Source organism: Zeus faber (assembly GCF_960531495.2).
Source record: "Zeus faber genome assembly, chromosome: 14".
NCBI classification, from domain to species: domain Eukaryota; kingdom Metazoa; phylum Chordata; class Actinopteri; order Zeiformes; family Zeidae; genus Zeus; species Zeus faber.
Genome location: NC_137200.1, coordinates 24,824,947 through 24,843,116, shown reverse-complemented (window position 1 = coordinate 24,843,116; position 18,170 = coordinate 24,824,947). Strand labels below are relative to the sequence as shown.

Sequence of the window (18,170 nt, the reverse complement as noted above, 5' to 3'; positions counted from 1 at the left end):
ACTAATTCTCATGAATGCATCTTCACACAGGCTCACCTCTTTGGACCCAAAAGCTGCAAAAGCACCACACACAGAATAAATCTGTATGACTGCATGTGAGATTATTGAATGCAGGACTATTTTGCGTGTGCATGAATAATTGTATTTTTACAATCCATGTGTTTAAGGAACCCTCATCTCTGACGAATGCCTTCTTCACCCAAGACCTCCAGCTACTGGGCCTTCACAGAGCTGCTGGGCCAGCGGAGGCTGTTGGGGTTTGTTGCTCTGCTGGCGTGGCTGTTCCTCTTCCACCTGCTGGTTAACGTCTGGCTCCTCTGCATCTTCACCAGCCTCCTGGTGGTTCTGGGAGGTTGGCTGGGGTCCCGTGCGGCTCTGGACGCCAACAGCCTCCTCCACCTGGAGCACTTTGTCCCCCTCGGTAAAGTGCAGCCATCTCTGCCGTCCCCGGAGCACGAGTGGAGGCTGGACAATGAGATCCACAGTGCGGTCCACAAGGCGGTGCGGGACTTTGTGTCGTCGTGGTACCGCACGCTGCTGCCCGACGAGGACGGCGAGTTTGAGCTGGTGGTGCGGAACACCATGCTGGAGTCTGTGATGGAGCTGAAGGAGCGAGGCCGACGGGTTGATCGGAAAGCGCTGGTTCAAAGGGCCCTGGAGCTGTACGGCTGCCACCTGCAGAGCTACATGACGGCGAGGAAGACGCAGGCCGAAGCCTTTGCGGCACAGATAGCGAGCCCGAGCCTATGGCAGCTGTACAGCGAGGCCGACGCCCCTCACCCCGCCCTGGCCAGCGAGGCCGCTGAGCTCAGCTACTCCCGGGCTCTGATGAACGTGGTCTTACATGTGCTTGTTCCGTATCCGCACATGGAGACACGGACCGGCGGGTACATGGTCGCAGAACTTATAACCTGCAATGTGCTGTTGCCTCTCATCAGGCGGGTGTCTGAGCCGGACTGGCTCAACCAGACCATCGTCGACATATTCGCCAAGTCCAGGGAACCACAAGAGTCTAACGCACACCAGCCTCCCGCCTCGACATTATACAGGAGTCAGATCCAGCATGAGTCCTGGACCACATGCCGCTCACTCTCCTCAGATAACTCAGACCTGAGCGGCCTCCCTGGCCTCGATGTGAGCCCCAGTTGCAAGAGGGATTCGTCGCAGGGAAGCATGGTGAGCCTGGTCAGCAGCGATAAGACGGAAAGCTGGCACACAGGTCTGCTCAAGCCCTGCTCCGTCAGCTGCTTCTATGCAGAGTCGGACCGTGACTCCCACTCACCAGAGTCCAAAGTTTTGTCTGTGGAGTCCCTCATCCTGACGGACTCAGACGACGACCAGACGGAGGGATTCTGCGAATGCACCCCGCCGACCAACTTCTGCACCGGGATGATGTCAAAAGACGAAGAGGTCCCTGGTTGCTTCGGGCCCCTGAGGCCTCTGGGGTCAAAGGTGGGGGTGTCAGAGGACTTCCATTGGCCAGCGGGAATAGCCCAAGCACCGCCTCCTCCCTGTCCACCAATTGGGGTTTGTCTAACGAACTACAACTTTGAGAGTCCCAGCCACCATTCTGCAGGCGTCGGCATCCAGAACGTCCACATCGCCGGCACCTTCACCGCCAAGGAGCAGCGTGGCGCCGGCTCACACCCCTACACCATCTACGTTGTAAAGGTGACTTTTCCTCATTCCGCTTCTTAAGGTTTTCCTTCGGGTCTGTTTTTATTTGACAGGTCCTCCAGGGTCAGGTCCATTTGTTAAGTTCCCTTTTTTGTTGTTTGACAGTATGAGACCGTGGTCGACCCAGCAAACGCTCTCAGCTCAGCTCATCACACCGTGAACCGCCGCTACAGCGAGTTCCTAAACCTGCGAACGCGCTTAGAAGAGAAGCCGGAACTGAAGAAGTTGATCAAAAGTAAGAGGACACCAACAATGCATTGATTCACGACAGTAATTGGGTTGTTAATGTTTCTAAAGTGTTATTAGGGGGTCCAAGCCCCGATTGTTATTTCTCTGGTTTTTATTATTATTCATCTTTTTGGCGTTTCTTGGGATAAAAGTATATGAAACACGGCAACCGCAGTACGCACAGACCACGGAAACCTGTAATAGGTACCTTACTTGACTAAACTGGACCCCATGTATCGGTGCCGGCAGCTAGATTTATTATTATTTTTATTTAACATTCCAGATGTCAAAGGCCCAAGGAAACTGTTCCCTGACCTCTCATTTGGGAATGCCGACCTTGAGAAAGTAGAGACGCGCAAATGCCAGCTGGACACCTTTCTAAAAGTGAGGAATTCAATTCATAACTCAAATCCAGCGTGACGAATAAGCAGCCTGCGTCTAACAGTTGAACCGATTTGTTTTCTGCAGCAATTAGCCTGCATCCCTGAAACGGCCAACAGCGAGGACATGCAGGCCTTCCTCGCTCTCAACTCGGACTGTTACACGTCGTTTGAAAAAAGACCGTCGAGAATTGATAAGGTGAGAAAAATAAATAAAAAAAAATAAAAAATCATTTCCTGATTTTCAAACATTTGGACCTGATTTCTTCGACTTTACTGAAGATGGTGGTGAACGCCCTGGACACGTTAAAGACGGCCTTCCCACGCTCGGAGATGCCGAGCCTGACTGACGACCTGGATGGAGAAGACGGGAGAGCAGTGGACAACAGGAGGTACAGGTAAGAGGTCGAACACATGGCTCCTCAACTGGCGGGTCCCGGTCCATAACTGGGTCCTGGGTCAATTTCTTGGGGACACCGGACGGACGGTATATACAGTGTGTCTCATCAAATGGTGGCGTCCTACTCTCAAATCCTTAAAGGCTGTTTCCACTGTGACTTAATAACTTAGAAGAACAACTTGAGAACCACTGCAGCCGTTTAGATCAATGTTTTCAAACCTGGGGCGCTGGGCCGCCACCAGGGGGGGCTAAGGTGTTACGGCTGCGCGGGGTCCTGTTGATTTTGAGGTGGAAAAAAAATGTAATATGATGCACGGAAATATGTCAAATTTGTATACATGACACATGATACAATGCAATCAAACAAAACAAACAAAAAACTGTTTTGTGTCCCCCCTACGCATCAGAAGGATTCGATTCCCCAGCAGAATCACCCCGTCTCTCAACATCCCGGAGCTGGAAGCCAAAGTGACATACTGCTTTAGTGAAGGCAGCAGTGTAGGTTTTGTCTGCCTCTCAGAAGGTAATTCCTTCAGCATCAATTTCCCTTTGAGGTTTCTTTTCCCCGCGGCGCAGGTTCTGAGCGGCCTGCCGCTCTCTGGGCTGGAGAGCTTCGTCCAGGAGCAGGAGAGGCTGGTGTGTGGGGCCAACGAGAGGAAGACGGAGGACGCCAAGAAGAGCTCCGGGACACCTGACAGGGACAGGAAGGCCTCTGGGAAAGGTCGAGGGACAGGTAAAAGACGCCCAGACCTTTCATTGTACATTACTTTAAAAAATAAAAAACATTCTTTAGGAGCAGATGGACACACGTCATGTCAGAGTTCCTCCCCGTGTGTGTGTGTGTGTGTGTGCGTGTGTGGGGATGGGTAATTTACCTGTCGCTCGTTGATTTCTCTGACAAGCAACAGGCGTACAGCCACCTCTGATCCCGGGCCCAATTACCGAGAGCCAAGACAGGTGTGGCTGCTCAAACCACACCACCCCACCACCACAAACCTATGTTCACATAACTCGGAGGCCGTACCAAGTCCCTTTGTTCCTCATCTGTGTGTAGAGATGAGACGATATGGTGTTCGCACACACTAGTGGGAGCTGAGTAAAGCCAGGGGCGAAGGTTTGAAGACGTCACGCAAATCCCTTTGTAGTCTCCTGTACAGATTTTTCACCGTTGGATACTGATTTTAGATACCGATGTACACGATAAGATTGTGAACAGTGAATGCCCGCGAAAACGCTTTGACTAGAACCGCTGATCATTGTTTGAATAACATGGCATGGGACTGGGGGCGCGGTCACAAGACGACGCCCAGCCTTTAGAAAGTATAGGAACTCTCTCCGGACAGAGGATCAGAGAGAAGCTTGCGTGTCTGTATAAAAAGGGCATCACTTCATCTTTCTCCTATTTTGCCAAATACATTTTGTCCTAGCTAACTTAACGAGGGTCTCAGTTTGTTCCTGATAGGATTTATCTCACCGACCATGACAAATCAAGATCTAAATCCGGGGGTTTTATTACCACCTTATAACCTCCATGTTTTTCGATGGAGCTTGATCTCGCTGATCTTCGCATTAGAGGCCCCGCTGTGCTGCCAATCCATGACAATCAATTAACTCACCCACCTCACCCAGTTCTCACTATGAGGAAAAATTGGTGGAAAGCAGCTGGAGGTGACGTTTAACCTGTGTGTGTGTGTGTGTGTGTGTGTTTGTGTGTTCGTGTGTTTGTGTGCGTGTGTGTGTGCTGTTGTGTGTGTGCGCTTTTGTGTGTGTGTGTGTGTCTGTGTGTGTGTGTGTGTGTGTGTGTGCTTTTGTGTGTGTGTGTTTGTGTGCGTCTGTGTGTGCTCTTGTGTGTGTGCACTTTTGTGTGTGCGTGTGTGTGTGTGTGTGTGTGTGTGTTTGTGTGTGTGTGTGTGCGCGCATGTGCGTGTGTGCGCGTGTGGTTGCAGACACAGCTGTGGCAGATGTGGTGTTAAACATAATGTGTCTGCTGATGAAGGACCACTGGAGCTGGCTCTGTACGGAGAACATCCAGAAGGCCATCAGACTGCTCTTTGGAACCTTCATTGAGAGGTAGGAGGTCTTGTTTGTTCATGCGAGCAGTCAAATCCCAGGCGACAACGAGGGTGTGAGACCGGGTGAGCCAACACGATGACACTACTCTCCAATAGTCTCCAACCAGCCTGACCTGCATTTCCCTGGTGGAGGGAGGAAACCAGAGCACTGTGGGGGAAGAACACGTTGACCGATAATTCAAATGCGTCTCTACTTTATGTCGCAACAAGAAAAATGTACAGCTTTCTTTAAGTGGTGCTTTTATATATTCTTACTGTTAGATCAAGTGTGGACTTGATGTCACCAGAATTTGAAGAGCATCTGAGCACTTGCAACCCACTAGATGACCTCTATGATCCAACACCTCTCGTCTGGTTGCCTTCAGCCTTGTACCTGAGTGTTCCTTTACCTGTAGGTGGCTGGATGTTGGCGTGGCCCACCTTACCAGCGCCCCCTGCTGGGTGATCTACCTGCAGGTGATGCAGGAGGCGGTGTGGCCCGATGGCGTTCTTCCTGAGCTGCCTCGACCCGACCGCAGCGCGTCACAAAGAGAAGAAACCAAGGAACAGTGTCTGCAGTGCCTGATGCAGCTGCTCCCAGGTCGGTAGAGCCACGGGGCTGGACCCCTGCAGCCTCACTCCCCCTAGTGGCCGGTGAACCTCAACACACCTTCAACTTCAGCCACTGGAGGCACTACCACGATGTACCTCTCGGTCTTGCAAATTGCCGATTTGTTTCCTCTCTTAAATACAAATGCATACAACGCCGCAGAGTTGAGAGGGAGCTCCATAACCTCTTGTCTCAAGACTGTTGAGTTGAACAACCCATGGGCCTGTCGCGTCTCCTCCCATCTCCTTGAAAAAATACATGACCTCTTCGTTATCCATGGATCATGATTTATTCCCATTTTCCTCTTTGTTCTGTCCTTCTCTTATCGATGCGTAGAGATGGTCACAGACATGCTGGGCATCGAGAAGTACAGGCTGAGCCTAGAGACCATGCTGGAGTCTCTACAAGACCATCAAATCAACAAGTGAGTCCAGTGCAACGTAATGCCAGTGTCAACGTTGACAAGCCTCGCCTGATTCCGTGATTTCTTTTAGGCATTTGGTCTACTGTGTCATTGACCTGCTGCTGGAGTTCCTGGCTCCAGAGTCCTCGGACGAAGCCTTCCGGAGGTCTCTCCTGCACAGCCTGGCTAACGATACAGAAAAAGAAGGTCTTCATTCATGACCTCCACAACACCGACCGGAGGACCTGAACGGCCCGAGCTGCGATGCAATGAGACGCGAGATGCAAGTCGGCAAGTTTTCTACTTGAACAGTGAAAATGATCTAGTAGTGGGCGGTGGTAAAAGCCAGAAGTTGGCAGCAAAGCGGCCTGGCTGGCTCTCCTTACTCCAGAGGCTCAGGTTCTGACCAACGTGACCAACCTCAGGACCAGTGGCGGTGGAGCTACAAGGAAACCCGCAGGAGAAAGTCCCTCCGCGCTTCAGTTTGCGGCGGACACGGCCTCCGGTGGTGTCGTTCTGAGGTTCTCAGGGAGCGACAAACGGTTGTGTGTCGTCTGAGGTGACCGAAAGGGTTAACAGCTGGTACACTGAACTATCCAAATTCAGTGACACGAGTTGTCTGTACTCACTTCAATCTTTAAATAGGATTACGGTACCTTACTCCGGTTACAGTCACAGTGAGCGATGATAACCATGTGATGTTCATCCTTATAATACTAGATTTGAATTTAAATCATATGTCATGAAAGATTCATTTTCATTAAAAAAATATTTATATGACCACGTGTTTTTCAACTCAATGTTTGCACACTAATGCATTCATTATAAGTCATTTATTATGTCCTGAACTCTAATGAAACACGCGATTTCCCCTCTCAACACTCCAATGTGGACTTTTATACATATACACATGGAACGAAAAGTCATTTGAACAGCTATTGTTTCCCAACCATTAGGAATCATTGGGATGGCCTTTGCAGTTACTGTGTTTTACTGTACAGTATGAGTGTGATTCAGCTGAAATCTGGATCCTGCGACTAAAAGGCAAATCCAGCTTTATACCCTGTAGACCTGGTAAATATAGAGCGGTTTTTTTTTCGTCCCAACATGTTGCACTCCCAACACGTGGACCTTTTCGGGCAGAGGAACGGAGGATGATTGCTTCCAGGTTCTGTGTAGATGCCAAATAAAAAAAGCCAAGGCCCCCGCCAACAACATCAAACCGGTCGAGAAATCTGCAGCAATTAACATCGGTTCCAAGTGCAGAGTCTATTTGTCAGGGTCGCGATGACAGAGCTGGCAGGCTCCTCTGAGTTCAAACAGGAAGCTGGTTGGGACCCCATAGTAATGATTATTTGGCCTATTCTGCAACGTCCGTAAAGGGGTTTTTCGCAAAAATACACCCCTCACATTGAATTCTGGTCATAATAACACGGTGCCAGTGCGTGGAATCAAACAAACAAATGATCTATTCACTTGAAACATGAAAATTGCATATATTAATTTCTGGGATGTATTGCACATTTGAATGCATACTGTTAGAGATACTTGCTGTACCAAACATTAATACATTCTGAATGCAATTAAATAACACACAGTATTTAATTGGTGGGAAATACACTTAGTACTCTGGTTCCTATTTATGGTGTTTATTTTATTTTATTTTTCTATATATTTGATATCGTTTATAGTGTGTACCTTGATATGCTCTCTATTTTCTGCTGTCCCCTTTTTGCTGCTGGAACAATGTAAATTTCCCCGGTGTGGGACTTATAAAGGTTTATCTTTAAAACATTGTATTCGATAAGAGTTCAACATAAACAAATTGAAGTCAGCACAGACATTACTGCACGACACTCATGTTTACCATTTGCTCTCTATTTAATTGATCGGTTTCTCAAACTTGCTCTTCCTTCCAATTTCGGCCGCAGTGTGGCTGGTGTTCCGAGAGGGGGCACTGTTGACCAAGCTGCTCCTCTCTTCTTATCCCAGTCAGTGAAAAGTCCAAACCAGAGAAGATGAGAAAAAAGGATGAAGATGAGGATGAGGATGACAACCCAATCACTGCCACATGGAACTGTAAGGTTCCAGGTTCAAGGTTTGGGCGGTTCTGCAGGTCCGTTGTGCTCCGTAGGTCCCCTGTTTACTTCACTGCCCTATACGTCCACTCCAACTTGGGTTCCAAAACTCCACCAATCCATCCAGGAAACCGATTTGGATTTAGGGCTTAATACACCGTGTTGTCCTTTCTGGCCAGAGTTTTAATGAAATGTGCACAGCACTGATCCATGGTGAACTTTGGGGAACCTCGTTCAAGGGTAAAGGAGCCAGAACAAGATGGACGAATACCAGAACCCAGAGAGATTGATGGTGTTACTCAGACATCTGCCTGGAGGTGGAGGGAGGAGGAGGAGGTCGACACCAACACATTTTCACTCCCTCCACTTATCAGCAGAGGCACATTTTGGTTCAACGATCGTTCACTTCATCACAGACGATAAAACACCACGTGTTCATTTGGTTGCTCGCAGGTTTTGGGTTTTTTATCGGCCCGGTTGCGAGACGAAGTGACCTGGGATGCCCTCACAGCGGAGAATACATCTCCCATCCATTTCCATGTTGGGGTCTCCGTCCCCCCACAGAGGAGCTGCGTCACACTCCCTCCGAGGCCTCTTCTCACAGCCCGACGAGCACCGGGACGGGTGAGACCAGCACCGCTGGTCGCTCGGTGCTAGTTGCGGTTAATTCATTTCGTCACCTGCGGAGATCTCTGGGATTCTCTGTTTTCAAGCTGGTGGATAATAACTCCAAGATGGGGCATTTACCTCAAACACTCTGTGTGGGCGTGGCACTACAGTACACGCCCGGCAGGGGAGACCAGCCGTCACCTGAACCCGCTGTCCTCCCTCCAGGCGCCGCTGCGGTGGAGCTGAACCCTAGACGCGGGAGCTCCATGGTGGCGCTTCCTGCGGCCGCTGAGCAAAGGGTCCCCATTGGCTAGTACCCCGGACAGTCGTCCGGCGAACCAGGGGCTGACCCTCTCCACACGCGGGACATACCTATGTTCTTTGCACGCCCATTACACCTCCATTTCACAACCTTCACACCACCGGGCACTCCCGAGTCGCCGCGGTGTTGATGATTTATGTCTCTTGACAGGGCACCATGATTCTTTTATTTCCAGTTAGCGTGTATGTAGGACGTGTGCAGGGGAACTGTCAGGAGATACCTCCTTTGCTCCCACCATCAAAAGACATGTTTCAGGATTCAAGATTCGAGGTTCAAGAGGTTTATTCGTCACGTACTGTACATATACATACTTTCATACATATATGCAGTGAAATGTTAATGCAATGCACCCGATGATTACACACAATATGTACTAAACTGAACACAGTAGCTACCTAAGAATTTCTACTTGACTAACTAACTGATTCCTATAACGTAATGCAGTAAGTCGAATACTACAGAATAAAATAAAAATATATAGAATAAAATAAAATAAAATAAAGTAAGAACTCAAGGGTAATGCAGGGTGGGAGTACAAAATACAGTAGATGAAGGGAATAGACTTATATATATGGGATAGGCTATTTATGTATATACAGATATGTGCATTAAAGTGGTATGTGAATAAGATGAGGTAATACAGCACAGTATACAACAGTACGGCGCAGTATTACGGTAACACCGAACAACCCAGAACAGTGACACAGTATGCGGTACAGTATGCTACATACAGTACAGCGAGGTAGTGGCGCCTATGTGTGTGGCTCGGTGAGGACCCCTGGTGAGTTCAGCGTTGACAGTTCTTATGGCTTGCGGGAAAAAACTCTGTCTCAGTCTCTCTGTTCTCACTGTGTGGCTGTGGAGGCGCTTGCCCAACCGCAGCAGCTGGAACAGTCCGTTGTTGGGGTGGTGAGGATCCTTCATGATCCTGCGGGCTCTGCTACTACACTTCCTGGTGTATAGATGTATACATGTATGTTATGGTCAGTGTTGGGGTGGAGGCTTTGGATCACAAGAGGAGGCTGACGTGTGCGTCGCCGCCAAGACTCCATGACTCTCTTCCATGACGTCACCGAATAATAATTCTGTTTAATAATGTCAGGTAATCTTTTGCAAGAATTCTTAAGCTTTTCTGGTGAAGTTCTCGCATCTCATCTCTCATCTTCTCTCATGTTTGGGGACAGCATGTTGCATATCAGAGCAAAGCAAAGTGGAAATAGTTCAAAAATCAAAAACACTTTAATTGGATCCTTAACTGCATTGGATGGAGCCAACAAGGGGCCCGTCGCCCGGTTCAGTGTTTGTCTTCTAGTTGTAAGGACGGCGCGAAGGAAGACAACACCGTCACAAAATTTTCATTGTTCCAGATAGCTGTCCTGTCGGGTGATTTATTTGGATTTGGGGTCTGGGACGCCGTCTTCCTGCCAGCGGAGGATCAGGTCATGAGAAGGGAAGTGAGCTGAGACAGACATTATTTACAGATGTTATAGATGTATTGTGAAGGGAAAAGGAGAGAGACGCTTATCGACCTGCATTCACCAAATATTATCAATTTATTTAATATACATATGTATTCACATAAAATGAGGCCATTTTAAGGAAATTCAGTTTAATGATCATCCTCCACCTCTCCTGCATCCACCCCTCCATCCTCCAACTCCCCTGCATCCCCCCCTCCACCTCCCTTGCACCCCCTCCATCCTCCACCTCCCCTGCACCCACCCCTCCACCCGCCACCTCTCCTACATCCACCCCTCCATCCTCCACCTCCCCTGCATCCACCCCTGGGCTCTAGCTCTAATCCCAGTGCTTTGATTCCATCACTTTTATTTCTCCATGTTATGAGCTAGGAGTGTTCAGAACTGGAGCCTGATCAGATCATATCTCTATATTCTGTTCCCCCAGTCAGCCATGACCTGATGCATGCACAATTTGCATGTAAGCAAAGTCAAAGACACAGAAGTTGTGGTGAAAATCCAAACACAATAATTTGCAAAATTCTCTTAGTTTGTATTTCAATGTTTTTCTTATTTTTATGTATTATTTTATGTATATCCTAGTGCTGCATTTCAACATTTGGATCACTGATATGACTAAATACAATAAACGAATAACCGAAAACAAACAACTGAAAACAAACCTAGAATTTATTATCTTGAAGACAAACTGCAGTATGCAAAATTACGAAAAAAAGATTTATGATCTTTAAAAAGGTTTGTTTTCCTATATGCTTATGTATTAATGTGGTGAAGAGATTGTTGATGCACGTTGAGGTAAAAATCTGAACAATTGAAAATGTTTTATCATATTCGGTAAAAAAAAAAATTCACACGATGGTAATCTATATGAATTTGCACGTTTGTCTCCCTTAAAAGAAACCTGTAGTACGTACAATACAGCTTGGGTTGTGCTTCGGTCTGTAGTGTGAAGGCAGGTGTCGTGGAAGTGTACTTGTTGTTATGGAACTGTAAGGACATTTTGCAATCCCCTGTGGCAGCAACTTCTACAGGTGCTTGGGTTTAGCACACGTGGACCATCACGGCTTTCTGGAGCTGTTTTCTTTTCATGATTAATGAAGTAATTCGCATGCAGTGGAATCCTGCCTTGGAGCCACACATCTCCCCATGTCATCACAGCGCTGCGCAGTCAGATCTCGTTTTCAAGCCGCTGACATATTGCCGCAGGTATCACTCCGTATGGAGGAAAGTGGCCAAATCACTGGTTTTGGACAGCCTCTGTCTGGGAGCGTTGGAACAGAGCATTCCTCGGGCAGAGTCTGCCTTTCACCGCTCAAATGAAATGACACAGGCGGCAAGAGTGGCGCCTCGCAAAGTCAGCATTATGCAACAGGCTAGTAAAGTACCCCCACCCTTTCAGTATCTTAACATGCTAGTATTTATAGACAGTCCTTCAAAGGAAATGTAAAGAGTGACACCACCTGCCGTTTAATAACAGGCGCTTGTACGCCGTGGGCAGAATGGAAGGCGCGAACAGAGAGACCCGCAGCGGGCCTGAAACCTGCACAACATCCCTGTAAAGCAGGAAAGGTGCAGGACGTCACTGGAGCTTCAAGGGTTAACACTCATTTCTCCTGCCAATCACGGACAACATGTTGCGTGTGAGGACGCGTGCACAGAATGCTGAGCAGAGCAGTTAAAGGACAGGAGTTGAGTTGAGGAGGAGTCTTTACTGACAGACGTCAAACAACTCCAAAAAGAGCGCAAATCAAGAAACTTTAAATGACTGATGAGACAGCTTGGATTATCCATTTTTTCCAATACAGAATAAAATAGAATAGAATAGAATAACTTTAAATTTCAGGAGTCAGTTTGTCATTTGACATTTAGAAAGCCCACACATGTCTGCACAAAGCTGTTCAGGGTGCTGTTTGTTTCAAAGCTAAAGACATCAATGTTCCCCCTCACGGGCATGATTTCAAGTGATGTGTTGGAACGTCCTTCATGAATTCTCCCCTCTCCATTTTCCTCCTTTTCCTCCTTGCCGGCTTCCTTGATGCGGCTTTGCTGTTTACAATGATTTTACGACTCTGCAATACCGCCCTATCCGGCTTCATCCTGCAGATGTGGTTGAGAGGGCCCTAACCCTAACCCAACCTAACCAAACCTAACCCAACCGAACTCAACCTAACCCAACCTAACCATAACCCAACCTGACCCAACCTAACCCAATCAAACCCTAACCAGACCTAACCCAACCTAACCCTAACCCAACCTAACCCTCACCCAATCGAACCCAACATAACCCAACCTAATTTAACCCAAGGTAACCCAACGTAACCCAACGTAACCTAACCTAACCCAACGTAACCCAACGTAACCCAACATAACCCAACATAACCCAACCTAACCTAACCCAAGCTAACCCTAACCCAACCTAACCCTAACCCAACCTAACCCAACGTAACCCAACCTAACTTAACCCAAGGTAATCCAACGTAACCCAACGTAACCCAACGTAACCCAACATAACCCAACATTACCCAACCTAACCTAACCCAACGTAACCCAACGTAACCCAACCTAACCCTAAACCTAACCTAACCCAACCTAACCGGCTTCATCCTGCAGATGTGGTTGAGAGGACCCTAACCCTAACCCAACCTAACCAAACCTAACCCAATCGAACTCAACCTAACCCAACCTAACCATAACCCAACCTGACCCAACCTAACCCAATCAAACCCTAACCCAACCTAACCCTAACCCAACCTGACCCAACCTAACCCAATCAAACCCTAACCCAGCCTAACCCAACCTAACCCAAGCTAACCCTAACCCAACCTAACCCTAACCCAACCTAACCCAACGTAACCCAACCTAACTTAACCCAAGGTAACCCAACGTAACCCAACATAACCTAACCTAACCCAACGTAACCCAACGTAACCCAACATAACCCAACATAACCCAACCTAACCTAACCCAACGTAACCCAACTTAACCCAACCTAACCCTAAACCTAACCTAACCCAACCTAACCCCAAACCTAAGCCTAACTCTAACCCAACCTAATCCTAACCCTAACCCTAACCCTAAACCTAAACCTAACCCAACCTAACCTTAACCCAACCTTACCCTAACCCAACCTAATTCCAGAATGATGGAGGAGGGCTCCATAACAAACAAACAAACAGTTTCAATACCTAATGGGGGAAGAAGAACCATGGCAAAGAAGATTCTATCTCCTACCTCAAATCCACAAACCCAGAATCAACTGGTCATCACCGGATAAAACTCCATTTGGAAGACCCATAGCTATATCAAAGACACCTATAACTTAATCTCCAGAATAAAGAAAACAAGGGTGAGGAAAGAAGATTTTCTATTTTCTATAGACAGTCAATCTCTACATCAACATCGAACCGGGACCCGGCCTACAAGCAATCAGGAGACTCTAACAAGATTCCAGACCCACAACGGCCAGACAGTGCCATACTGGAACTACTGGAAATCAACCTAACTAAAAACGACTTTTAATTCAACCAAGAACTCTTCCTACAAACAAAGGGAGTTGCCATGGGAAAAAAATTTGCTCCGAGCTACCAAACCTCTACCTGGCGGATTGGGAGGAAATGGTACTAAAAAATTGCACACTTAAACCCAACAACTTCTTCAGATATCTTGACGACATCTGGAGAAACTTGGTCACATTCGATGAATGACTTCACCTCGTTCATCACCTGCCTCAATGCACAACATACCTCCATCAAAGTCAGCTACGTAACAGACGACACCAAGATGGACTTCCTGGACACCTCCTACAAAGGTAGGGACTTTGAAGAAACAGGCTTTGGATACCAAAGTCTACTTCAAACCTACAGATACACACGCTTTATAAGATACAACCAGCTTCCACCTGAAACACATATACAAGAGACTAAATCCCAACTCCTACGCTTCCAAAGAATATACTCACAAACCGAGGATTTGGAGGTAGCAACCGAAACCCTTTATACAGCTCCAGAAAAAGAGTCTATACCCGAAGTTTCCTAAGGACAGTGCGAAATAACTACAAAACAACCAAAGACAAGGATGAAAGAACTATCATCCCACTGGTTCTCAACCAGTGGGATGATGGTTCAATTTTTCAACACCCAGTGGATAGTCTCAGCCTACAGGAGAAACAAAAATCTGAAGGATTAGCTGGTCAGCGCCAAGCTCAAACCTCTCCAAACACAAAGGAGAAGAACAACGCCTGGCTTTAAACAAGAACGAACGGCAACCAGCACATTAAAAACAGGAGCAGCTTATGCAACCACAAGGGGAGCGTCACATAACACCAAAAACCGTGTCTACTGGATCAAATGTAGCTCTTTGGAATCAGCTGTGTGGGAGAAACCAAAAACTCTCTATGGCAACGCATCAGCCACCACAAATCCAACGTGAGACACAAGAGGACAACCAATACCCTATTAGCAAGCCATTTTTTAGAACACAAATTAAGCCAAATGCGGTTCTCAATCCTACAATACAACACCCAATGGACCACCAGGGAAAGAAGAAGGGCTGAAGCCAAATGGATTACCCGGCTGGGTACCCTAACACCATGAGGCCTCAACAGACTATGAGGCCTCACAGCCCCCTACAAAACCCTTGGAGCCAAATTTCCTAAAAAAAAAACAACCTCCTCCCATTTTTTGGGTTAAATCTTCATTCCACCAATCTTTACAAAGTGAAAGCACCCTTCAGCCTAGCAGTGGTGAGTGCAATTTCCACCCGGTACTGGGTAGGCTTCTTTTCTCAACCAACCTAACCCAACCTAACCCTAACCGTGGAGTCTTCTCCAGAAAAAATAAAAATAAAAATAAATCCCTTTTCAATTTTCATGTTCTTTTAAGAGTTCAACACAAATCTGACCTTATGGGTTCAATATACTCAGTCAATTTTAACCAAATCTGAAAATAAAATGTCCCTTGGGGATTCTGCGGGAAAGACGGTATCCCTATGATGATAATTATGAATTATATTTATCCAATCTCGTAGAAGGTGGGTGTGGCTTTAGCCATTTAATTTCCTTGTTTTGGCCTTTTTGCTTGCAGCTAGGTCCTCCACCATTCCATTAATAAGGGAATTCTAAACCTTCGTCCCTTTTCCCAGGCGGCACCTTTCACCCGTGGTTTCACGGCAGCAGGGGTGTTGGTTCAGTTCCCGTCTAAACCCCACAGCGCTCCTTAAACTTTGTAGCAACACGCGCCTCTTCGTAAGCGTGGACGTAACGATATCCCACGGCCGTCACCGATGAGCTTTCTGTGTGAGACGCTGGCAGGAAGCCTCCGTCCAAGAGAGAGTGCTTTACATTGAAGTACAGCTCCAAACATGCTGACCATGTTGACCATTGTGTTCCACACGGAGCCCAAAAACCACAAAGACACTGTTGCTTAATCACCACGGCATTTAGACAAAAATATTCATAATTACAAATGATGTTATTATATCATATATTATTATATAGAATTGTATTATTTGACTTATTTAAAAAAAAAATACCTTCAAGAAAAATGTATAAGGAATAAAATATTTTACATTATTACTTTTTTTTTTACCTGTGCTGTCAGCATGCTGGGCATACAACACAGAGTATTTGTATGCCATTGCATCTAGGACAGCGTTGCAAGTGGAGTTCAACTTCTCAACATGCAATGCAACTCGTTATTAGCGCGGGGCACCTGGATGTTTTCTTGGCAATTGTTAAGGCGATTAAAATGGGTTGGTGGTGTTTAAGTGGTGGGTCGGCTGAAGAGAGGTCACCGAGGAGACATACTGTATAGTCGGGGAGACTGGAATGCTGCGACCCAGAAGGGCTGATAGGTTCTTGGTGATGTTGGTTCAGAACGCTAGCATAGGTGGAAACAAATTTCAGTGAGGGAGCAAATGTCTTCATCCACAAAATCCATTTTGAACATTTTGTGTTCTGTGATATGAGCTCTGTGCAGTTTCTTATATTGGATGAGTTGCATTTTGGGGTTGCGGGTCATAAAAAAGGTGTTTCACATTATTACAATACCACACTATTTTTTGATTTATGTATATCACCACTGCTGCAGCTTTCCATCGAATGTTATCTGGTGCCATTGCTTGGACATTCACAGTATTTTTACTTTGCATACTATACGCTGTCAAGGCTGAATCAACCGCTGATGTAGACTCATTTGTGGGCCGGATCCAACTTCACAGGGGCCTAGATCTGGCCCGCAGGCCCACTGTTTAATACACGTGCTTTAGAAGAAGCTCTTGGTGCGCAGCATCACGTTTGGCCAGAGATGTTCCTCTTGGCTGGCTGCTGGTTGTTTGTCTCCCCGTGCAGGACGATCCAGGATTACACTCAGCTGTTACTGAGCAGCGTGTTTGTCCAGTTGGTCCGATTTGTCCAGGTCGTCCACTTTTCAAGTTGGCCAGTTGGTCCAGTTCATCCACTTCGTCCAGTTTGTCCGGTTCATCCACTTTGTCCACTTTGTCAGGTTCGCCCACTTCGTCCACTTTGTCCAGTTTGTCTGCTTCATCCACTTCGTCCACTTCGTCCAGTTTGTCCAGTTTGTCCAGTTTGTCAGGTTTGTCCACTTTGTCCATTAAGACGGGATAATGTGCAAATATAAACCTTGCAGGGTTTTGACATGACATGTTGGGTCAGCAGTGGGTTTTGGAAATGTGGCACAGTGCACATTACATTACATTACATTTAGTCATTTAGCAGACGCTTTTATCCAAAGCGACTTACAATTGTTCAAACGCCGATGGACGCAGCCATCAGGAGCAATTAGGGGTTAAGTGTCTTGCTCAAGGACACTACAGCATGCTAGCAGGAGGAGCCTGGGATCGAACCAGCAACCTTTAGATCACTAGACCACCAGCTCTACCGCCTGAGCTACCATCTCCTATATCCCCACATGCACTGTACCTCTACGCCAGTGTTTCTCAAATGGGGTACTCGTACTAGGGGTAGTATGAGTACCCAATGCAGTACCCCACTGCAGGGGGTACTCCCAAAATCAATAAAAAATATGCCATTGAAGGGAGTACCCAGCTGAAATCAGATCTTAGAGGGGGAACGCTACTAAAACAAGTTACAGAAACACTGCTCCACGCTGTCATTACATTCATCGGGTGGAGGGTGAATGAAGTGTTATACTTTTGAAATTGTAAAACTTTTGTCGTGTTAATAGTTAAAAGATAAATCGTTAAATAGTCTTATAGTTAAAAGCTATATGATTGATTCATAGGACATAGGCGGCTGCACGTGGATAAACTCAAACCTGGTTCAGAGGAAAACAATGAGGCAAGAGAAAGGAACTCCTCTCATTGAGAACATATTAAAATCAATTTATTTGTGTGTCCGACCAAAAGGGTGGAATGGGTGACAAATGTATTAATATTACCGTGATTAGCTCATGGCCGAGAAAACTCAATTTCAAAAGCCGCTGTAACAGAACGACACCAGCGCCTTAACTAAATAAACCCAGAGATCCCTGCCAGGTGCTGGGGCTCAGTCGGAGCCGACACCCAGTCTCAGAAACGTTAGAGGCTTGAGCGGATCAACATAGAAAAACAGGCAAGAAAATATTACACTGACCCTGGGTCTTCACAGAGTGAGTTAGGAAGGTTGGTGGAGGAGAAAAGTACAGCGAAGCTTCACAATAAATTTGAAAACGTGTTAGACCGTGGAATTAGCATAAATTAAAATATACATCACATAAATGAAAATACACACAATTCATTAACATAGAGCAGAGCAGAGCAGGCAGCAGCCTTTACCGACGATGGAACACAACCAGTGGGACAGATAATGAGCTAAAGCAGTTGTTTCCACCAAAAAGGTGCGAAATACAAAGCACAAACATGGATGCCCATAACTAAAGAAATCCCCCGTCCATGTCCATATATGGTCAACAACGCCA

General features: G+C 46.8%; 1 protein-coding gene across 1 annotated transcript; it reads left to right on the top strand.

The window, feature by feature from the left end:
• Nucleotides 1–186: 186 nt before the first annotated feature.
• On the top strand, nucleotides 187–8,682 carry snx19a (sorting nexin 19a; the record flags this gene model as incomplete). The annotated part of the gene is made up of 14 exons (XM_080013554.1): nucleotides 187–1,671; nucleotides 1,783–1,912; nucleotides 2,189–2,289; nucleotides 2,374–2,484; nucleotides 2,568–2,683; nucleotides 3,093–3,183; nucleotides 3,262–3,418; nucleotides 4,632–4,755; nucleotides 5,153–5,337; nucleotides 5,683–5,770; nucleotides 5,841–5,956; nucleotides 7,742–7,847; nucleotides 8,392–8,451; nucleotides 8,607–8,682. The coding sequence occupies 14 exons, from the start codon at nucleotides 187–189 to the stop codon at nucleotides 8,680–8,682; spliced, it is 2,946 nt and encodes a 981-aa protein (XP_079869680.1).
• Nucleotides 8,683–18,170: the final 9,488 nt, after the last annotated feature.